Below are 24727 nucleotides of genomic sequence, written 5' to 3'. Positions count from 1 at the left end.
TCTTATAAAAGCAAAAGGAATAAATCCGGAATAGGATGTTCAACAAGCACACATCGATGTGATGTGTCAGGTGGCCAAAGCTTTCAGCTAAATAATGTATATTCATTTGGTCCTATCCAAGTACCTAAGAAAAACTTCCTCCATGGTGGTAACAGATGCTCCATAGCTCGCAATGCCCAACTCGTCTCTGTTCATTTCCAGCTCAGCAAACAGGAGTTCAAATCTGCAAAAGTCCACAAGGGCTGTAAGTTGATAAATCATATACTATAAAATTTCAAGTGTGCATAAAATTGTATTAAAATTGTTTATGCATTTGTATTGCACTTCACAGTGTCATAAACAAACCAACCAAGATTTAGGTGCATAGTGAGAAAACTAGAGGTGACAATGTGGCAAAAAAGCCCTCAAGATGGCATGAGGATAAAACCTTGACGAAAAGCAAACATAAACAGGAAATTATCCTCTTTTGGGTAACACTGAATAAGGTGACTACAAATGACATGTTACAATTTACAGTTACAGAAAAATAAACTGGTTTGTTGAAATAAAATATCTTTAGCTTATTGATGTGGGACCATTTACAGCAGCAGAAAATGAGCACCAGGCAGATCTGATATAAAAAGCAAGCAATGTAAACATTTAAAAATTAAGTACAGAAATGTTTTACATTTTTTGTGTACCAATAATTCATCTATTAACACACGGCGTAAAAAATGGCCATATGAACTACAAAGATATTAAAAACAAACTAAACAATTGGCTAATATAAAGGCTTAAAGCACAGGTTGCTGTAGCGAAATAAGCATAAGGAGGACCATGGCATTATTGATTTTGCCTAAATGGTGGTTAGTATGTGAGAAGGAGACAGACACTCTGTAACAGACAAATCAATGGCTATATTTCCCCTTCCTGGCTCTAAGATAGCTTTTAAAATTAAAGTAAAAAAAAAGGTGTAGCAGTCAAAGGACAGTCCAAGGTCAGGCTGATTAAGGATGAAAATACTGTAGATGTTTTTCTTCACAGTTTTAGCTCAGTGATTTTAAAGCTATTATGCTAAATCAGTTAAACACATGGACAAAATTGTTGGTACCCTTCGGTCAATGAAAGAAAAACTCAATGGTCACAGAAATAACTTTAATCTGACAAAATAATAATCTGTAATAATAAAAATAATAATAAAAATTCTATGAATGTTAACCAATGAAAGTCAGACGTTGCTTTTCAAACATGCTTCAACGTAATTAAAAAATAAAATAAAAAACTGAAACAGGCCAGAGACAAAGACAAAAATTATGGTCCCCCGACAAAAGACTGAAAATAATGTGACTAAATGACTAAAGGGACATGTTAATTCAAGGCGTGTCCACAAATTAGCATCACAGGTGTCTACAAATTTTATAATCAGTCAGTGGACCTATATATAGGGCTTCAGGTAGTCACTGTGTTGTTTTGTGACATGGTGTGTACCACACTTAATATGGACCAGAGGAAGTGAAGGAAAGAGTTGTCTTAGGAGATTTAAAAGAAAATTATAGACAAGCATGTTAAAGGTAAAGGCTATAAGACCATCTCTAAGCAGCTAGATGTTCCTGTGACTACAGTTGCACATATTATCCAGAAATTTAGGATCCATGGGACTGTAGCCGACCTCCCTGGACGTGGCTGCAGGAGGAAAATTGATGGCAAATCAACGAGATGGATAATTCGAATGGTAACAAAAGCGCACAGAAAGACTTCTAAAGAGATCCAAGTTAAACTTCATGCTCAAAAAACATCAATGTCAGATCGCACCATACGTCATTGTTTGAGCCAAAGGGGACTACATGGGAGATGACCAAGGAGGACACCATTATTGAAAACAAATCATAAAAAAAGTCAGACTGAAATATGCCAACCTTCATATTGACAAGCCACAAAGCTTCTGGGAGAATGTCCTAATGTATGGACAGATGAGACAAAAATTTAACTTTTTGCCTAGGCACATCAGCTCTATGTTCACAGATGAAAAAATTAGGCATATCAAAAAAAAACAAAAAAACACTGTCCCTACTGTGAAACATTGAGGAGGCATATGCTATGTTCTGGTGCTGCCTTGCTGCGTCTGGCACAGGGTGTCTTGAATCTGTGCAGGGTACAATGAAATCTTAAGACTATCAAGGGATTCTAGAGAGAAATATGCTGGCCAGTGTCAGAAAGCTTGGTCTCAGTCACAGGACAATGACCCAAAACACACAGCTAAAAAACACCCGAGAATGGCTAAGAGGAAAACATTTGACTATTTTAAAGTGGACTATGAGCCCTGACCTCAATCCTATTAAGCATTTTTGGAAGGAGCTGAAACAGGCCGTCTGGAAAAGGCGCCCTCCAACAAAACAACTGGAGCAGTTTGCTCATGAGGAGTGGGCCAAAATACCTGCTGAGAGGTGCAGAAGTCTCATTGACAGTTACAGGAATCGTTTGATTGCAGTCATTGCCTCAAAAGGTTGCGCAACAAACTATTAAGTTAGGGGTACCATAATTTTTGTCTAGGCCTGTTCAATGAGTTTTTACTTACATCTTTTACTTTTATTATTCACTTTTCTTTAAAAAAGTACAAAAGTTTTATTTAAATATTTGAACTGGTCTATTTCACAAACTAACTCTAGTTAGTGTTATGAACACTAGTGTAGTAGATCAGCAAATTTCAGATAATAAAATGTTGGGTTTAAAAGCCAAGCTGGTATATGAAGTTTACTGAAGGCTATGGACTCAGAGGAAATGGCGTACAAACATTCTGCAACTCAACAGTAAGTAAAAATTTCAATTTAGGTGCTCATCATGGATGAGCTATATATCATATCACCGATATATCATAATTGGTTAATTCAACTGTTAATTAAAAATGTTGGCAGTTAAATTTATGGGTGAAGCATATGTACTGTATGTGTATTGTTTAGACAATACACACATTCAGAGTGCTGTCCTACCGGCTCGTGCTCTCTTTTGGCAGGATGTATGAAATTTCAGCCCCAGCACTGCTCTCCAGGGTGGCATTCGGCACGTACATGTGGACCAGTCGGCTGATCTCTGATACATTACACATCGCATCTTTTACTATCACCATGTGGTAACCAGCACCTGGGAGAAATAGACAGAACAAGGTTTAACAGTTTATTACATATACCCCCATGTATGATGCTTTCGGTCATCAGTAGTACATGTGTAGGGAAAGGAAGCTAAGGCATCTTAACATGTGTATAAGTATTTAAGACTTGTGAAACAATAATAAGGTATACATGTAAACTGAAAAAAATCCCGTCGACCCCTCCCCAAGTTTATGGTCTATTTACCATATTTGTTCTTGAGAAAGAGAGGTGAGCCACAGCATTGGAGTTCCCCACCAGCCATAATAGCAATGCGGTCTCCCAGTAGGTCAGCCTCATCCATGAAGTGCGTGGTGAGAAGAATGGTTCGACCTCGTTTCTCACCCTGCAAAAGATCCCATGTCGCTCGTCTAGCTGATGGATCCATGCCAGAAGTAGGCTCATCCAGCATTACCACCTACAAAAAAATGGCAGCAAAGCTGACTTTGCATTAAACAATAACTCCACAATGGGTTAGAAACAGACGTTGCTGTTTCTTTTGTGTAACACAAAATTGTTGCTGAATTTTAAGTAATGTGCAGCCTTATTAAATCTGATCAGTATTAGTATGTAAGCAGATAAGCATTCGCACATGGATTAAATTAAGACAAACGTTACTTTCTCTCCGTCAATCTCCATGCAAATATTCAAGAATGCAGCGGGAACATGATCAAAATGAACAAAAATTGGATTTACCAAGTTCATTCTACCTTCTAGACACTTCTCTGTCAGCTCCTCAATGCTGCTATCATGTCGTCACTGATTTCCCATCACACACATAATCATGAGCTCACCAGGTCCAGTGAGATCGAACCGAATTATTACTATGTCCGATCAGATTGTACTACACTCTGACCACGCGCTTATCATGCACTTATCATGCGCTTACTATGCTGTCATTGAATTGGGTGGGCTGATTCATCATAAAGTGATTGTCACACACACCCGTTTTGCGACCGGCACTAGGACCCGGAAGTAGAACGGTCGCGAAAACAGGAAGCATAAAAGGAGCCAAGATGGCGCTTCACATCACTCAGTCATTGAGTTCGCCCGATGCCGATTCAGATCGCCTGTCTGCCATTTTGTGAGTACTCACTTTTCTTGGGTCTACTTTCTGATTCGAGTGTGTGTTTATAGGACGCGGGTTAAATTTGTGTTTTTCCCTTGCTCCCCTTTCGTGAGAGTCCTTAGACCAAATCGCGTGGTTATCCTGCCTACTCGCGATGCTTTCGCGTTTGGGTTTACCATCCACGCTACAAAGGGCTAACCGCTAAGTGCTAAGTCTTCTGATCATTCCGGTTAGTTCGTGACAGAATGACTGAGTCCTCCGCGGTAAACCCAGCGGATTATGCGCACCTTTGCGACGTGGTTGATCGGCACGCCGAGCTAATCAACAAGCTAAACGGAGAGCTCGCTACTCTTCGCCGGAGCGTCCAAGCCTTGCGCGGTGGCGGAGCTCCGGCAGGAGAACGCGGCCCTTCGCGAGGCTGTTGCTAGCGCGGCTAACCGTTCGCCCGCCGCAGCGGCCGCAGCTCCGCCCCCCCTCCCCCCCCCTACTTCTGATGTCTTTCTTGCTCTACCGGATAAGTGGGATGGCACGGACGGGAGATGCAGTGTTTTTCTAACTGCTCTCGATCTAGTGTTTGAGTTCAATGCCACCAAATACTCCACCGATCGATTGCGCATTGCTCTCCTTGTCTCGTTGCTGTCGGGGCAGGCAGCTGAGTGGGCCACGGCAGTTCTTCGTGCTGACTCGGATACCGCCCATTCCTACAATGAATTCACCCGTCAGCTGAAGTTAACATTCGAACACCCTGCGGGCGAGGTGGAGACCGACACCAAGCTGTACCACCTGCGGCAGGGAAGTTCGTCCGTGAGCCGCTACACGGCTGATTTCCGCACTCTCGCCGTACAAGCCACCTGGGGAGACGCCGCGCTCCGGACCACCTATTACGAGGGGTTGGCTTCTAGGATAAAAGACGAGCTAGCCGGGCAGGAGCTTCCTGCCACCCTGGAGGGTTTGATTCAACTCGCCCTCCGAATTGACCAACGCCTCTTATCTCGCCCGAAGCCAGCTCCGAGAACCCTGCCGCCAACACCCACCTTCGCGTTTTCCACTCCACGAACTCCAACCACAGTCACCTCCACTACTCATGGACCTGTCGGTTCTCCACCTCCTGCCGTGGTTGACACCGGAGCCGGGGAACCCATGCAGTTAGGACGCGCCTCCTTGACCGCTGCAGAACGGGAACGGCGATTCAGGGAGGGACTCTGTGCCTACTGCGGGTCAGGAGCCCACCACAGAGCCATCTGTCCTCTCCGGCCGGGAAACGCCCAGACCCAGTGAGCGAGGGGAAGAGCTCACCGGGTCGCCTCCAACTCTTCGCCACCACGACCAATATCTCCCGTCTCACGGTCCAAGTAAGCCTCCAGTTTGGCCACAAACGAGTCAGGAGCACCGCGTTCATCGACTCCGGTGCCGCAGGTAACTTCATTGACTCTTCTTATGCCAAAGAACTGGGGGTAAAGACTGAGGCGTTATCCCAGCCCGTTCGCATCACTTCTGTAGATGGCCGGCCCCTATCATCCAGCCCTATCACCACCCAGACAGAACCCATTACCCTGATCATCCAGCAACATCACGAACAGGTTCAATTTCATCTAACATCCGTTTCATCACCACCCATCATCCTTGGACATCCGTGGCTGTTACAACATGACCCTCTCATATCCTGGACTCAGAACCGGATTCTACAATGGGGACCGGCCTGCAGCGAACTTTGCCTACCGGCATCGGCCGGGACGTGCTCTAGGGGGTCCGAGGCCCCCGATGTCGACACCAACGCCATCCCTCCAGCATATCGAGACCTGGCTGAAGTGTTCTGCAAGAGACGCGCCATCCATCTTCCACCTCATCGCCCCTACGACCTGGCGATTGACCTCCAGCCGGGCTCGACTCCCCCCCGCGGCCATTTATACTCTCTCACACCCACCGAGACACGGGCGATGGAGGAATACGTGTCGAATGCCCTTCGCCAAGGTACCATCAGGCCCTCCTCCTCGCCCGCCGCCGCGGGGTTCTTCTTTGTAAAGAAGAAAGGGGGTGAACTTCGCCCATGTGTCGATTATCGGGGGCTAAACAACATTACCATCAAAAACCGACACCCTCTGCCTCTTACCAACTCTGCCCTGGACGCCCTCTCTGGTGCCACCATTTTCACGAAGTTGGACCTTCGGAGCGCCTACAACTTGGTGCGTATCAGAGAGGGCGATGAGTGGAAGACGGCCTTCATCACTCCCACTGGACATTATGAAAGTCTTGTTATCCCCTTCGGACTCTGTAATGCTCCTGCCGCCTTTCAAAGTTTCATAAATGATGTCCTGCGAGACATGCTGGGGCGGTGGGCATTCGTCTACCTGGACGACATCCTGATATACTCACGAACAGTTGAAGAACATACCCAACACGTCAGGGCGGTCCTTAAGAGATTGCTCGCCCATCAACTGTATTGTAAGTTGGAGAAGTGCGCTTTTCACGAGCGCTCCACCACGTTCCTGGGCTTTGTCATCTCGCCCCAGGGTGTGGCCATGGACCCGCAGAAACTAGAAGCTGTGCGTCATTGGCCCCTACCCAAGACCCTTAAGCAGCTTCAACGGTTCCTCGGGTTTGCGAATTTCTATCGTCGCTTCATCCGGGACTACAGTACAGTTGCAGCACCCCTAACTGCCCTGACCCGTCCATCGTCTCATCACTTCCACCTCAACTCCACCGCCATCTCCGCCTTCCATGAATTATGTCGACGTTTTACCACCGCTCCAATCCTTCTCCATCCAGACATCAACAAACAATTCGTTGTGGAGGTGGACGCTTCGGATGTGGGCGCCGGAGCTGTTCTCTCCCAGCGAGGTCCAGATCAGAAGTTACACCCTTGTGGCTTCTTCTCCAAAAAATTTGATCCCACTCAACAGCGATACGGAGTAGGGGACCGCGAGCTGTTGTCCATAAAGTGGGCATTGGAGGAATGGCGACACTGGCTCCAGGGCGCCAGCGAGCCGTTCATCATCTGGACCGACCACCAGAATCTAATCACCATCCAGAACATCAAGCAGCTCAACCCGAGGCAGGCGCGGTGGGCCCTGTTTTTTGAACATTATAACTTCCATCTGTCCTATCGCCCGGGGTCCAAGAACACCAAGGCCGACGCCCTCTCCAGACAATATGAGGGGGAAGCCACCCGGGCGGAACCCGCGCCTGTCCTCCCCTCCTCAAAAATCATCGCACCTCTCCACTGGGATCTAGAGACCAGAGTCCGCCAGGCACAGGCAGCGGAGACCGAACCGGCAGGTGTGCCGCCTGGACGACTCTACGTGCCTCAAGCGGTCAGGAGCGACGTCATGGAGTGGGGCCACTCATCACCCATCTCTGGACATCCCGGCACCAGACGCACCCTCCAGTTCGTCCAACGCGCCTTCTGGTGGCCCTCCATGATCCCGGACATCGAGGAGTTCGTTCAGGCGTGCCCAGTGTGCGCCAGGGCCAAGACCACCAACCAGCCGACACCTGGTGAGCTCCAGCCACTACCGGTTCCTCGCCGACCCTGGACGCACATTGCCGTCGACTTCGTCACGGGCCTGCCGGCTTCAGAAGAAAAGACGACCATTATGACCATCGTGGATCGGTTCTCCAAAGCTGTGCACCTGGTGGCTCTTCCCGGACTCCCGTCAGCTAAAGAGACAGCCGAGCTGATTCTAGAGCACGTAGTCCATCATCCTCAGTTTCAGTTTCATCTGTCCTCATCCTCCTGGACCTGTCAGCTGCATTTGACACCGTGAACCACAAGATTCTATTATCTATCCTAACAAGCCTTGGAATTTGTGGAACAGCGTGGCAATGGTTTGCTTCTTACCTTAAAGATAGGTCATATGAGGTAACATGGAGGGGATCTACATCTGCCCCACGTAGACTCTCTACTGGTGTCCCGCAGGGCTCAGTACTTGGTCCTCTTCTGTTCTCCCTCTATACCCGGTCTCTTGGTAAGGTCATATCATCGCATGGATTCTCATACCACTGTTATGCAGACGACACCCAACTTGTCCTCTCCTTTCCTCCCTCTGACACTCAGGTTTCCACCCGGATCTCAGCATGTCTGGCAGACATCTCATTTTGGATGGCTGCTCATCAGCTGAAGCTCAATCTCAGTAAAACCGAACTGTTGTTTATCCCTTGTGACTCATCTCCAGGTCAAGACCTTGTGATATCCATGGACAACAACCAAATCACTCCCTCAACCACCGCCCGCAATCTTGGGGTAACCGTGGACAATCATCTGTCATTTTCCCCACACATCGCTAACCTTACTCGCTCTTGTCGATTTCTTCTTTACAATATCAGAAGAATTCGCCCATTTCTTTCTTCACAGGCTACTCAGGTGCTTGTTCAGTCCCTTGTTATTTCAAGACTGGACTACTGCAACTCACTCCTGGCAGGCTTGCCTCTGTCCACGATTCGTCCTCTGCAACTGATCCAGAATGCAGCAGCACGACTCGTTTTTAACCTTCCCAAGTTCTCCCACACCACCCCACTCCTCCGCTCCCTGCACTGGCTTCCTGTAGCTGCCCGCATCAAATTCAAAACACTGATGCTTGCCTACAAAGCCAAAAATGGCCCAGCACCCACTTACCTCTCTGCGCTAATTACACCACGCACTGCACCACGTTGCCTCCGATCCTCCAGCACTGCTCGCCTCATCCCACCATCTCTCAGGGATCGAGGGCGGCATTCATCCAGGCTCTTTTCTGTTCTGGCACCTAGATGGTGGAATGAACTTCCTCTAGATGTCCGTACATCAGAGACTTTGACTATCTTTAAACGACGACTCAAGACGCATCTGTTTCTCCAGTACTTGGACTAACCCCCCTCCCCCCGAAAAAAAAAAAAACCTCAGTTGTGTTGGACTAATGGTACTTAGTTATTAACCTAGTTAACCCAGTGTAAGTATGTATCCAATGTTGTAAACATTAAAGCACTTTTTGTAAGTCGCTCTGGATAAGAGCGTCTGCCAAATGCCTAAATGTAAATGTAAATGTAGTCCGTTTGCATGGGTTCCCAAAAGACATCGTCTCGGACAGGGGGCCCCAGTTCACTGCCCGGTTCTGGAAGGCCTTCTGCCGTCTGATTAATTCCACCTGCAGTCTGTCATCAGGATACCACCCTCAGACTAATGGTCAGACGGAGCGGACCAACCAACAACTGGAGCGCTATCTCAGATGTTTTGTCGCCGATCGTCAGCGCTCCTGGGCCCGCTATCTCTTATGGGCTGAGCTATCTCACAACCTCCATGTTTCTTCGGCCACAAATCTCAGTCCATTCGAGGTATGCCACGGTTTCCAGCCTTCGATGTTCGAACATCAAGAACCGGAGGTTGACGTACCGTCGGCCCAACAGTTGGTTCGCAGGTGTCGGCGGCTGTGGAGACAAGCTAATCAAGCTATCCAAAGGGCCAACCACCGCTACGCTACGCAACATCGCCGCCGACACCCACCGGGACGAATGTATAATGTAGGTGACAAGGTATGGCTGTCAACAAAGAATTTGCATCTCCGCACAGAATCAAAGAAACTGTCACCCAGATTCATCGGCCCATACCGCATTACACTCCGCATCAACCCTGTCACCTACCGGCTCCAGCTGCCTGCGGCGCTCCGAATCCATCCGGTTTTCCACACGTCACAGCTGAAACCCTTCACCACGTCTCCTATGGTTCCACCCTCCCCCCCTGCTCCTCCCCCCCGAATCATTGACGGTGGTCCTGCTTACACCGTACGTCGGATCCTCGATTCGCGTCCTAGGGGCCGAGGCACCCAATACCTGGTCGACTGGAAAGGCTATGGTCCCGAGGAGCGATCTTGGATTCCGGCCCGGTTTATTCTCGACCCGGAACTTATCAGGGACTACCGTCGCCGGGTATCCTCCACCCCAGGACCGTCGGGAGTCGGTCCTGGACAGGGGGGTACTGTCACACACACCCGTTTTGCGACCGGCACTAGGACCCGGAAGTAGAACGGTCGCGAAAACAGGAAGCATAAAAGGAGCCAAGATGGCGCTTCACATCACTCAGTCATTGAGTTCGCCCGATGCCGATTCAGATCGCCTGTCTGCCATTTTGTGAGTACTCACTTTTCTTGGGTCTACTTTCTGATTCGAGTGTGTGTTTATAGGACGCGGGTTAAATTTGTGTTTTTCCCTTGCTCCCCTTTCGTGAGAGTCCTTAGACCAAATCGCGTGGTTATCCTGCCTACTCGCGTGCTTCCGCGTTTGGGTTTACCATCCACGCTACAAAGGGCTAACCGCTAAGTGCTAAGTCTTCTGATCATTCCGGTTAGTTCGTGACAGTGATGGTCTAAGTAACTGCATCCAGTATTTATACTAAATTCTCTAATTGTGAAAAACATTTTTTTTTTAAATAACTGCTGATATTTCTGGTACGGGAGATCAATGAGAACATGAAAAAACATAAACTTCAGCAGTTCATTGAGCCCTAAGATCAACAGAATATAATATTATTTAATTATTTAATGATTATTTACAGCCACCTGATCTCACTAAGCCAAAAGCATAATGAATAAAGACATGATATTTATTCATTACAGTCACATACAACATAGAAAACATGACTGACCTTTGAGTCTCCTATAAGTGCAATTCCAATAGAAAGCTTGCGCTTCATTCCACCTGAAAGGGTCTTTGACCGTGCATTCTTCTTATCTTCCAGATTTAGGATAAGCATTATGCGTTCCACTTCATCTGGAATCTGCTCACAAGGGTAGCCCTTTAGCTAGCGATACAAAGGAGAAATAGTGGAACATTACAATCGTAAACTGCATATGTAAGACCTAAAATAAGATGTGCTATTAAATTATCAAGAATAAGACAGCATGAATAAAAGTTGATTATTTCACTATAGTATAACAGCATGTCCCAGTGTGTTTTACTCCTTTTGTAACATAGCAGTTTGTCTACCATTATATTTTTAACATGACATACTTTTTATAGTATAATATAGACAAAACCAGTTAGTTTCTGCTATCCTGTTTATTAGGTTAGTTCCTGTTCCTATCATCAATTACTTTATGTTATCATCAATCGCTCCCTTACCAGCCACGCTTCTATAGATTAATACTTTTACGATTATGTTATAATCCACTGACTTTGCTTAGTTCTTAATTATGTGACCTGAACTTTGTAATTAACTATAACTATGTTAACAAATACATTACAAAGAAGAGTCAGCACAACTGTTAGTCATGATGTTAAAAAAATTATAAATACAGTGGAACCTCGGATTACGAGCATAATTCGGTCCGAAAGCATATGCGTATTTCAAAACACTCGTAAATCAAGCACATTTTCCCATAAGAAATAATGGAAATTAAAATAATTCGTTCCACAGCCCAAAAAAATAAATACATAAAAATAATTAACACAAAATATAAAGTAAAAATAAAACTCGACAGATAAGTTTTTCCATTTATGCGCACAGGCATGTGTGTGCGTTTTTCTCTCCCCTGCGCTGCTGAGTGTGTGTTATGTGTGTGTGTGCGCGTAATTTGACACCGTGCCGATTGTGTGTGAGTGACACACAAACACACACACACACAAACACATTAAAGGCGAGAGAGAGAGACAAAGAGAGAGAGAGAGAGTAAAAAAATGTTGGCTCAGTTGTGATCACATGACGTTCGGCATCAAATCAAGAAGCGCATGCATGATACATAATACTCAGTGCTCCCGGGACCAAACCAAGACAATGCTCGTTTTCCAAGTCAAAATTGATTAAAAATCTTTGCTCGTCTTGTGGAACACTCATAAACCGAGTTACTCATAATCTGAGATTTCACTGTACCCTGGAACCAATCAGATTTGAAAGTTAAACAGTCATGTGCTATAATAAAAAAATTACCAGGTAATAACAATTTTATACTTTTCTAAAATAAACTGTAACACACAAGTCCATATGACGTTTCACATATTTTAGACTCTCTATTATAAATCTTTACATTGTATCATATAATTTTTTTATTTCTAATTTCTAGAGCTAAACTTAATTACCTGGGCATAAAAAAGCAGATGTTCACGGACTGTGAGGTTGTCGAAAAGCACATCATGTTGTGGACACAGACCTAGGCTACGGCGGATCAGCACCATATCCTGACATATATCATAGCCATTGATGTAAGCTCGGCCACTGCTGGGAGGAAACAAGCCTTGAAAAAACAAGAAATAACACATTAAGTGAGTGGGAAGCAAGATCAAATAAGAGCAGGATGACTATGAGGAGAAGGAACCTAGTATTCACTGGTTAAATCAGTTATGTAGCTCACCAGTCAGCATAGACAGTGTGGTGGTCTTTCCGGCCCCATTATGTCCAAGCAGCACCGTGATCTGGCCTTCAAACATATTTAATGTAAGGTCTTTTACTGCTTCTTTGGTCTTATTGCCCATTTTAAAAACCTGTAATCAAGAAAATATTAATTACAGCTAAATCTTTTACATGATTTATGGATAGGGCCTAATATAAACAGCCCCCATGCAGATCATAATGACTGTGTTTGCACACTAAATAACCACCTACCCTCGAAATAATACACACATTCCTTGTACCTTGGTCAGGTGCTTGATTTTGACCCCCGAGACTAATCCAGTTGGCTCCTCCTCAATGAACTCGCCCTTTAGTGCTTTCTCTGCATCCTCTTCTTCCTCCTTCTCTTTTACCAGGGCAACTCGAGGGCTGTTGCACCAGTATGAAGGCTGTCGTAGCAAGTGTTACACATTATGAAATATTTATATTCTTTTATTTAAAAAAAATGCTATATGCTTATTTGAGTCTGATATACTCCTTAGCTTTAAACTGTGCATCCATAGGAATATTTCATGCTTAAACATGTGCAGGGCTGTTAACTATGTTACTGAGTGAATTTCAGTTTTACTGTTTTTTAATTAAAACCTAATATAATGTTGTCTGATATGGAGGGTACATGGAGTGCTCAACAGACACAACAAAGAAGGCAATTTAAAAAAAAACGTAAGAAAAACATGGGAAATACTAAGTACTCCCATGATTCAATAACTTGTAGATCCACCTTTGGGAGCAATAACTTAAACTATTGTAATCGGTAATCATTTACTGTATGACATTATCAGTAGAGATGGGAAGTTTGGATCAGTAATTTAGATAATTTCGTTCTTTTGATCAAAAATTAAATAAAATGCTACATTTTTAATAAACAAACCCCCAACACATCTACATACAACAATTTGGTCTATAGTTCCAGCGATGAAAATATTACAATGCAGCTAAGGAAATTTTATGATAAACAGAACGAGCAGCTCACCATAACATCTCCTGCTCCGAATTGTTCTTTCGTCATGTGACTCTTATAGACGCTATGCAGTGCATTATACAGGAAACAGAATTGAGCAGTATTTTAAATGAGTCTTCTAGTCCGAGACGTTTGTTCTTTTGAATCTATTAGACGCACTACATAGCAGAAGAACGAGCGATTCGGACTAAAAGACTTAAAGGTAACTACTCATTTTTGTTTCCTGTACATAACCTACAGAGGTTTTGCAATGCTTTGCGCATGCATGCCCAGTAAAAAATTAACAAATCACTCTTTGAGACTATACGTTCTTCTGAGTCATGTTAAAGAATCGGTCAAAAAGAACAAATCGTTTATGAACGACTCATCACTAATTTTCAGTTTCTCACATCATTTTGGTCTATTCTTCTTTACAACATTGCTTTATTTCATTTAGGTTTTTGGGCATTCGCTTATGATGTTAAGCTCTCCTAAGATCCTGTAACAGCATTTTAGTTGGGTTGAGATCTGGACTTGGCCATTCCAATTTTTTTTCTTTTTTAGCCATTCTCTGATATAGATTTAGTGGTGTGCTTTGGATTACTGTCCTGTTGCATGAACTCATTTTTACCTAACTTTAGCTGTCGGACAAATGTCCTCACATTTCCCTTTAGAATAGTCTAGTACATAGAGAAGTTCATTGTCAGTCCTGTGGCTGCAAAACCAGCTTTTATCATCACCTGTGACAGTGACTTTCAGGTTTTTCTGCTAAAATGTTAAACCAAACATGGTGCTGTGCATTAATGTCAAGTACTGTAACTCCACTAAGGTCTTGGCCTTTGTTCAGAGGGAGTTTTGCAAACCTCAGTCATGCTTCCATGTTAGTTTTCTCATGGAAATCTTTCCAAATAAACCAGAGTAGTTCAGTCAATGTAATTGTGCTATCATAGACTTAAACATTTAACATGCTCAGTAAGGCCTGTAGGTGAAGACTATTGCTTAGGTCTCCCTCTTGGCATTGTGTTAACACACACCCACATGTTCTAGACCAGAAAACTGTCTTCACATCTGCTGATGATCAATTAATCAAGGGCTGATGATTATCAGTATCTGGCTGCAACTTAACCTCTTAAATTCTGTAAAAACATAAGGGGTACTTTGTATTGCCCACATGTTTTTTTCCCTTTTGGTTTCCTTTTTGTTAAATTAATATTGGCACAGTGAAAATGTTGTTGTCTACACTACAATCAAAATATTTTATCATGCTTTTACACAAAAATGCATAGGATGAAAAGAGGGTGTACAAACTACACAAGACTGTAAAAAAATGTGTAATAATAAATAAACAATTAATGTACACCACTGCACTGCTGATTTCTCAAATTTTACTGGTCAGAAGACTGGTTGGCGAGCAGTTTGAAAAGATGCGGCCGGCTGGCGTGACGTGGTTAGGGGGAAACACGTGATAGTCTTTAGCTCTCCCTGACTGACTAGTAGGAGTAGCCTTAATGTGAGAGCCCCCTGGTGATGGGGAGGAATTGGACATGACTAAATTAGGGAGAAAATCAGGGAAAAATCCCCCCAAAAATATGTCATTAAAAAAAAAAAAGGGAAGGAAGTCAAATATGCTAATCAATCATATTGTATACTAATGTTTAAACCACTTCTAGTCCCAACTAATTTACAGAGGTTTGTATGAAATGCAATCCACATTTATTTAATACTAATAATAGAAAACTATAATAGCAAAGAAAAAAATAAATTAATAATTAATTAATATCAATGAAATGAACATTTGAGGTTTACCTGAATTTAGCAAAAGCCTCATACATGTTAGGATTTCACATGATAAAGTGGAAATGGATATACATAAATGTAATAATACAATTAGAACATCAAAACCACCTACCAGAATGAAAAAGTACCATGGTCGTGGCATTCCGTACTCTCCAGGGAACACTGCCTCGATGTACCAAGCCACCAGGCTGTACAGTATGGCATCCAGCAGCAAGAGTCCAAGAACCTGAGCCAGTGAGAAGTCATCATCCACAGTCACAGGCTCAAACAGATTACTCCACTGGATCCCTATGCCTAATTAGAATAGGATAAGAAAGCTAGTCTGGTTAATGCAATTACCACATGGGAAAACAAAAGATAATGAACTTATTCATTAAGAATAAATATAGTCTTGGGGAGAAATACAGTCATGCTGATACCTTTGCCTTCAAACATGCCAATAAGTTGGGCACCCATAGCCATGGCCACATTGGAGATGAGACAGGCAGACACTTTCTGAGAGTGAGTAAGCAGGTCATACCTTGGCCACAGGAACAAGTACGGCAGGTAGCTAAAAAAGTAGAGGAAACCACTTGCCGCTGCTGCTACATTAGCTGTGTGAAAGAGTGTGTATGAGAGAGAGGGCGAGAGAGAGAGAGAGAGAGAGAGAGTAAATTAGAAGACCAATAATATGTCCACCCACCAGGATTCTGCAATTAAACTATTACGGTTTTAAAGTAATGATCACCAGCCTTAACTTAACTACTGCATTTTTTTTTACAATATAATTACAGGTCTGACATCTTTCTAATGCACCAAATCTTCAGGAGACTCAAACATAAAAGATGAATCTATAGAAAGCACATGGCAGATAGAGCAGTGTGAACCGCAGTACCTCAAGTTAGATATACTGACCAGGCCAACATAAATATTTTCACCTGGACCCACAGTCTGGCTCAGACTCAGCAAGGATTCTCAACCACACAAAACACACTGTTGTCTGCACAGACCATACTTGACTTTTTTGCACATGAAGCCATATTTTATGTAAACTGGCTTGTCTTTACATCGACCTTGCAATAAAACCTTTACATTTAGTTTCTTCTATTCCTTCTAAGAAAGAGGGAAATTAAATCAATTTGATCTAAAAAGTTAGATCAAATTGTTTATAGATACATTACATGTGACATGATTTTACCTTCAAAAACTGTCATTTGCTTTATTGCCATTTTTTTTTCATACCCAGGCATCCGCAACATAATCATAATAGGTCATGGTTATTGTGGTTCAAGACCCACCAGTTGAGAAACAAATGCACCACATTTGTTATGTGTTTTTCTCATAGTGACCTGATAAATAGTCAAAACCCCACTACTGTAGGTCAAACTGACATTTTTTTTCTTTGGAGGCAACTAGTTGAAAAAGGAGCACACACACAAAAAAAAAAACACATGGCCACACACACACACGTGGCAGGTACATGTGATATTCCACATATTTTATGTCTTCAATCTATTATGTGCACACACTCCTTTCTGTGTGCCGCAGCCATGTGACAGAGCCACAGATAGGAAAAAAATGGGGAGAAAAAAGAAGAAAATGGTAAAGGCCTTGTGCCAGTGTAAAAGAAAATTGTTCTCTTGGTTATTTTTACATCCACATGCAAGGACAAGCACAAAAGGTTCTTAGGGCCCCCTTACACATCACAATGTGGCATTCTGTGTTAGAACAGAAAGTAATGAGACAGCACAGATATTTATTAAGGCCCAGTTGCAACTTGTTTTATGTCTGTAGGAGGCCGAGTGCTTCATCCCTTTACAGACTGGAGAAAAAGAAAGAGCTGTTCCCTGCCAAAAGTCCTATTTTTACATACCATTAAAGTGATTAATAAAACACAGAAGTGATTTATTTACGAACTCCCTATGCTGAGCGTATAGAAATATTAACACCAAGGGAAGAAAGGGAGAAAGAAGGATTTCAATGTTAAACGTCACTGGATTATTAACCATAGAATAAAAATGCCATGAATTTATTAATAGTAATAAATTCATGGCATAATTTATTAATAACTTTTTTAAATGATATCTTGAAAACCACACATGTATTTCTGTTTTAAATGAACCTCTGTGATGATTAAAGTAATTTTATTTTAGTGCTGAGTGCTTCACACACCATATATTGTCTATATATAAAAATTATAAATGAAATAAGTTTATGTTAACAAAACATGCAGATTCGAAATGTATGTTCTGATATATTCAATAATGTGCAAAAGTCCTGAGCCACCTCTCATATCTTCATATTCTGTTTCCAAAGAGCCAGACTTTCTTATATGTTTTTGTTTGCTAAGCCACACAGTGACCTATGAATCATTCACACTTCAAAAAAAAGCAAACATCTAGCTTAAGGCATGAACCAGTGAGAAACAGTGAGAACCACTTGTAACTTGATACATTTCTAATAAATTATTCATGCATCAAGAAACCGTAAGAAATACATGAGATAAACCTGTGAAGCTCATACCAGTCTAGTTCACATTTCTGCTCTATGCCATCACATCACATGAGGATGGACAAAAATGTGGACCATGTGGCTCTAATTGGTTTGGGACCTAAAAATGCTCCAAATTTGCCAGCAATGCAAACAACACTTTTGTAATGATTATTTTACCAATGAAAACAAACTCATTCATTCATTTATTTATTCATCTATCTTCAGTATTGCTTTAACCTGGTCAGGGCTGTTAGGTATCCAGAGGGGTGATGGCAGGATGACAGGATGTCCATTGTAGTTCATCAGACACACATCCAAAAAATAATTGGGAAAAAATGGAGAGTAAATAAAGGGCATAAAAATATTGTGGCATGATGCTGGGAAACACTGGCAATAGGCAAATATGACATTATCACACTCACGTCCCTCTTGTGGACACCTGACAATAAATTAATGTGGGAGATGATGTGAGAGACAAACTATATTCTTCAAACTATTGCCACAATGTTGTACACATACAGTTTATTACCCTTTACTTGAACTAAGGAACAAGGGCTTTTTCCCCAAAATCAGTGCCCAACCCCACTAATGCTTCTGTGGTTGAATGGAAAAATAGACACATCCACAGTACAAAACTTCCCAGCAAAGTTTTTTAAAAGCCAAAGGGGGCCCAAATTACTATCCATGGTTTTAAAAAAGTTTGTCAGCAAGCACATCTGGATTTGTCTGTCACGCATTTCTTTACTTTTGGCCATATGATGTTTTTACTGCACTGGTATTACTGAAAGACCAGTCAATAACTAAAACAAAACTAGACAGTAAAAACCATTTTGAGGTCTATGTAAGGGCAAAATAACATGGTTAAAGGTCAACAATGGCAAACTTGTACAGTAGCTTCCTACCAACTCTTAAATTTACATTGGCTCATTAAGCCGATTCTTTTATTGAAAGCAGCTTGAGTTGGGTCGTGGTACAACTGAGCAATTAGAGGTTAATGGCCTTATTCCTGTTTGTTAATACTAAGCTTTCAACCAGAAATCTTCTGATCAATAGTTCAAAGCCTTAATCACTCAGCCACCACTCTAACTATAGAGCTATGGAGCCTGAAACGTCCACCGAGACCTGCTTATCTACCCTTTTTGTGTTTGTTTTCTAATTTCTGCAAAAAGAAACCCTGCTTGTGAAAGAAGAAGAAAGTGTTCTATATGTTCTACAATCAATGTTTCCTAGAAAACTCAAAAAAAAAAAAATCACTGAAAGCCCACAATAAGCATGAGGAGTGTACAGTATGTTAACGTCTGAATGCAACTGTATATACAATAATACGTTAGTTCAGATTTCATCAAGCATTTAAAGCCCCTGAATACTGCACTTTTTTATTAAAAGCAAACTTTCTCTAAATTCCCTTTCAGCCTTTTTGTTTTTAAAGTACTAATGCTGGATAAATTAGTTAGCTGGAAACATTCTCAATAACCTTGACCTGGTCTTGTAAACACTTGAGCTACAGTAAATACAAATAAAGCAAATTTGGGATTAAGACAGTCAGCATGGCTGATAAACTTGTAACTAGGGCAAAAGACTTATACTGATGGAAAAGGGTTGATCTTAAATATCTGTTCATTATGAACAAGGTGCTGGTTCTTGTATATAGATTACTGTGTTCAGATTATGGAAGGGATTCACACATAGTACCACATATATATATCTTTTTTAAGTCTAAAGATGTTACCTCTGGAAAAGAAGGAGCTGATCATGAAACAGAAGCTGATAGTAGCCACAGCAAATACAAGGAGGAAGACAAAGACTAGCGTAGGGTCACTATAGGTCAGCACTGCTCCATTTGGACTCACCTTTAACATCAAGAACACAATAAGACATGCTTTATAAACAGGCTCATTTAGAGATAGATAACCATCAACAGCAAGATGTATTTATAACTGAAAGGCTAACCCATGACTGAGTAAACAGCATTACAAAATAAAGCCAGGGAGGATGAGGAAAATTCACCTGGACACAGATGAGCAAGGTGACAAAGAAGATGGAGATTGAGAGGAAAAGAAAGAACATGAAGAACCAGGCACTCCAGTGCAGCCAGTTGCTCAGACCCATCATTTTCATGTATTCCTGGGGGAAAAACATTACAACGTTATTCAGGAATTACACAAAATAACACTATTAAATATGGATACCATTTTCATGCATCTTGTCCACAAGTTACACAAACATACCTTGAGTTTTCTTTCTTTCTCTTGCACTATGGCTCGGACAATATTGAGGGAGGTGTAAGTAAAGCTGAGCACCAGCAGAAGGGGCAGCTGGTTCTGGATAGCCAAGATGAAGACATCATAGATGAAAGCTGGGTAAGGAAATCGTGACAACACAACCCATGTCTGCATGAAGAGGGCAGTCGCCGCTGTCCTGTTGTACGCCTTCATAATGGCTCGGTCCACAGCATGCTGGATCATTAGGAAGCCTTCACGGTAATAACCTTGTTGTACATGACAGCAAAAAAATATATTTCTTACTCATTTATCACTACAGCAATGATAAATGCCTGCTTTTTTTACTCGTCCTATGGTTTGTAATTTATATGACACTAAGTAGGAGCACACACAGTCATGACTATAGGTATACATGCTCAGCTGCATCCCCCAAAATATCCGCCTGTGACGCCTGTACAAGTGTAAATCAGAAAAATACTCAGCAACTTTATGCTGCTAGACATTGATAAATGGGTTTCTCAGAACAATCAGTATAGAGTAAATTAATACATACAGTACTGGGAAAAAGTCTTAAAACATCCCTCATTTCTCCATTTTTTGCTTCCAAAGAGCCAGATGTGTATTTTTAATATAGTGTAGAGGAATAGTTCTCCAGGATTCCTCAAGGACTTTTTGGCACTTATTTTTGGTAAATTTTTGTCTCTCATTTTCAGTCCAGTCTCTGTATCTGACCAGTTTCAGATACGTTCAGAACGTTTTTAGTTTTTAAGCCACACAGTGACCTATGAATCACTTAAAAATAAACATTTAACTTAAGGCATATACCAGTTGAAAACAGGTATGACAGATGACATGATGACAGATGATCAGGCCGGTGATTAGTTTACTGGTGATGCTGAATTCTGAGATGTTAGAATAGACGAGAGGAGGAAAAAGAGGTTACACAAGTTGTTACTTAAACAACCAATTCTTAAGTATTATTTTTAAGCACTTTCTTTCATTTAACCCACATAATCTAATTTAATTTAATTTAATATGCAGAAATAAGGTGTGGCTCAAGACTTTCACTATCTTATCATTTTGATTCGTACACATTTTTTTTTATTTTATACAAATTTCGATGGAGGAGGCATACACACATACAAATGCATGCCTAGGGACAGTTTAGCATAGGCACTATATACCTACTTCCATATACTCTAACAGGAAATCAGAGAACCCAGAGGAAGGAAATCAGAGAACCCAAAGAAACCTGAGAGCTCATGTAAATTCCACGAACAGTAATCCAACCCTGAATCTTGGACCTTGAGCTGTGAGTCACCAATATAATTTCACCAAAACACCACCCATATTAGACAATCCCTTTGCAACTATGATCTAGCATCATTTATGAACATTAATTTTTAAAAATCATGAAAAGAAAATCAGTGCTTATTCACATCTACCTTATTAATATCCACAGTAAAACTCCAGCATGCAGGCTTTTTTATTGCACTTATCGATTTATTCATAGCATAAGACAGAAAATGTATATTTAGAACCTCAACTAATAGCCTGCCTTTATATGACTTTTATGGTTAAATAACCAAAATGGATAAATTATCCATCAAGTTAAAATTCTGAAGAGAGCAGGTGTGACTATTGAACAACATCTGTGAGAGCAGGCAGGCATAGAGTTTATAAAACCAACTCTCTCAGCTCAGGTTGGAGATTTACACTTCTTAGACACTTACACTTCTTAAGCATTAGTAGGCTTGAGCGTTTGCATTTTTATATGGGAACTTGATTGGATCTTATTCAGATCTTTTTATTTTTATATAATATTGTCTTTGCATGCTAGCGTGTAAAAGTTCTCAACTTGACATAAAATTCCTATTTTTATAAATTCTCCATCATTCATTAATTACGTATTTATCCAATGCTTTATATAATGAATGTGTTACATAGGCACTAAGCAGAGCCTTTAAATCATTTTACCATTTTTAACAATCATCAACCCCTGAAACAGAAACATCATTGAAAAGGCAATAAGTAACAAACATGTGTTTACAAAGCTCTCACTTATAACCTGGAGAGATGTTCATGTTAAGTTGAGAACTTAGATTGTAACTGCACTTGGAGTAGTAGCACAGTAGTAGCACTTGAAGACATTATTATATTCGAAACTAAATGAATCTGAATAAGATCCAGTTAACTCCCCAAATAAAAACACAACTCTATTTGTTACATGAGCTCAAATCACCTCAAGTGCTGATAACATTACTGCATGTAGCTTGTGTCCTCAGGTTAATCAACCAGTTAAATACATGGAAAGAAAGCATAAACAGTCCTTACTGCTTGATGTAGTGGATAATTGACTGATGACTAAGCCATGACTTACTATATGATATCAACTGCTTGGGAACTGAAGAAAACCCTTATAAAAGCTGACTAATTTAAATTGACTCTTATATGAAGTCGGCAATAACAAAATGGTGAAGCATTTAATCTACTGACCTGGAGTGCCTCCATAAGAATCATGCTGCTCTCGAGGTCCAGGCAGCTGAACAAGCGGGAATAGGCTGAGAGTGTGCCAGTCGAGGTCATTGTTCGGGTTCAGCTCAGATTTTTCCCTGGAAGGTGCATTCCGGGGGCTATAGGTGAAGCGCAGATCATAGCTGACCTGCAGGGAGAAGTCAGGTCAAAGAAAAATATGAAATTGGAGACATTTACTGACAGAGATGTGATAAATGTATAAATAAATAAACAAATAAATAAATTATCACATTATAACTATCCCGCAATGTGACCTTCCACCAAGGAGATAAACAGACACCAGGGCATGAACCCAGTGCAACTAATTAAACCTACAGTAGTTTTAATATAATTCAAGCCCAGTGATTCTAAAGGTCAAATTCCTCATGCTTAGGTTTACTGTTTTGACTGTTCCACACTTCATGATCACTACTTACACAACACAGAAACAGTTAACATTTTATTAAGCATTTTTTAAACAGGTTTAGCAGGAAACAGGGTTTTGTTTTTTAGGCATTCATCTTGCACCTGAAGTGGGAGAGGTTCATCATCTTGAGTAAAAGAGTGCTCAAACACCACTGCTGCCAGGATCTTTGCTGATTCAGGGTCTGTCTTTACAAACTCCTCAAACTGATGTTCAGTTTCAAACCCACGCACTGCAAAAAGAAAGCAAAATATATTTTTATGTTTTTATGTGGAAACAATTCAATGCTACATTGCCTGACCAAAAAAAAGAAGAAATGTATTTGGAAAAACAAAAAAAAAAAAAATCATGAATGGTGATTACTTAAACACTTGTTGTTTCACTTGAGTTTCGCAGTAAAAAAAAATCAACAGTAAAAAACAGCTATGTTCAGCAGTTAAAGTAAGAGCATTTCCATGTGCAATATGATGAGAACACCCAGGATTGGGACTAAACAGCCCCAAGAGAAAACCACTTGCTAAAGAGCATAAAGATTGAATCGTGGAGCGTTGACCATATGACCTAATGAGTTCAGACTGACCCTATTTCAGAGACATTGTTGCATCAGTGTAAGAAGGGAAGCGCTTGAAGAGTCATGCATAGTGCCATAATGCACACGACTCTGGATGATCTGAGGTTGCTGATGACCTGTATGTACTGAATGTCCAGGTTATTGAATAATGGCTCTGGGAGCATGAGGATTTATTTTCACACATGAACTGGACACCACATTGTGTGTCCTACTCAAAACTAAAAGTGACTGAATAAAAACTTGGTGTGTGTGACTTTTTACTACTAATCCTTTAGTTTCTTCTCATATACTAAGCATACTAAGACTACTTCCATTGAATCATTATAAAGTACCAAGTATTATAATTAAAACAACACTTTTAATAAAAATAAAATCATAGGTAGCAAATATATTACTTTATATTAAAATGTAAATTAACTGGCAATGTAACCCATCTTGCTGGATTTGGAACTAACAGCATTCCTCATGCATACATGCATAATCATGCAACAAAGAAGGTCAGATGCCTATCAGTGCCAGTGTTATAAAGCCAGTGTGAAACTAAATCCATTAATATAAAAGGTAGAACTGGAACGAGTACCTCAGCTGAGGTCTAGAACACCAGACAGCTGGCGGGCAAAAAGAGTCATTGTTGTGAACAAGTTCCTCTTGTTGTTCCTTGAGTTCAGTGTCTCAATTCTTTATTTATGCTCTGTTTGAACCTCCCTACTCCTCACTGTGAAGCTCCTGTGTGATGTTCCTAAAGTTACGTACAATTGCTTTAACTAAACAAAAACATTTTCTATCTATGCTTTCGGTAACATTTTTCAATGTTTCTAATCGCTGAAAAAAATATCTACAGGTGATCAAACATTTATTCTCACCATATATTCTGGAACAGGTTAAAGATGCAGTCTTACAAAATGCTAATTTTTGTTACTAACCCACTGAATGGACAAGTGCTTAGACACACACCATGTCTTACAACCATTTGACGGACTTTATAAATTTCATTTCAGTTCAAAACAAATCATGTTTGTTGATGCTTCTAATGGTAGAGCAATATACACATTATTATGCAATACCTAGTGATTCTATGACAAGATATACATATACATAATTTTTTTCAGTTTTTAAATTTCCTAATTTGTGTTCTGTTTACTTGCCATGTTTGTCTGGTTTTAGGTGTTTTTTGTTTACCACTTTTTGTGATTATATTTAAAGAGCATCTATTATAAACAAATTTATTTTTAGACATTCAAATGGA

At 41.3% G+C, this 24727-nt stretch overlaps 1 protein-coding gene across 2 annotated transcripts in view; it reads right to left on the bottom strand.

The window, feature by feature from the left end:
* Nucleotides 1-24727, bottom strand: part of abca3b (ATP-binding cassette, sub-family A (ABC1), member 3b) — a 53573-nt gene that overhangs the window by 16636 nt on the left and 12210 nt on the right. For both annotated transcript variants that reach the window (XM_053514354.1, XM_053514355.1), the window contains exons 4-17: nt 23015-23142; nt 22469-22634; nt 19979-20238; nt 19758-19874; nt 19480-19600; nt 15698-15871; nt 15391-15572; nt 12784-12930; nt 12504-12633; nt 12232-12386; nt 10802-10957; nt 3330-3540; nt 2967-3117; nt 125-223 (exon numbers count right to left, since the gene is read on the bottom strand). In XM_053514354.1, the coding sequence (XP_053370329.1) occupies nt 125-223; nt 2967-3117; nt 3330-3540; nt 10802-10957; nt 12232-12386; nt 12504-12633; nt 12784-12930; nt 15391-15572; nt 15698-15871; nt 19480-19600; nt 19758-19874; nt 19979-20238; nt 22469-22634; nt 23015-23142 (2197 nt within the window). The remainder of the gene's footprint in view (nt 1-124; nt 224-2966; nt 3118-3329; nt 3541-10801; nt 10958-12231; nt 12387-12503; nt 12634-12783; nt 12931-15390; nt 15573-15697; nt 15872-19479; nt 19601-19757; nt 19875-19978; nt 20239-22468; nt 22635-23014; nt 23143-24727) is intronic.

The sequence above is a fragment of the Clarias gariepinus genome, chromosome 16 (genome assembly GCF_024256425.1).
Source record: "Clarias gariepinus isolate MV-2021 ecotype Netherlands chromosome 16, CGAR_prim_01v2, whole genome shotgun sequence".
NCBI lineage: Eukaryota > Metazoa > Chordata > Actinopteri > Siluriformes > Clariidae > Clarias > Clarias gariepinus.
The sequence above is the reverse complement of the archived record's forward strand: the minus strand, read 5'-3'. Positions and strand labels throughout refer to the sequence as shown.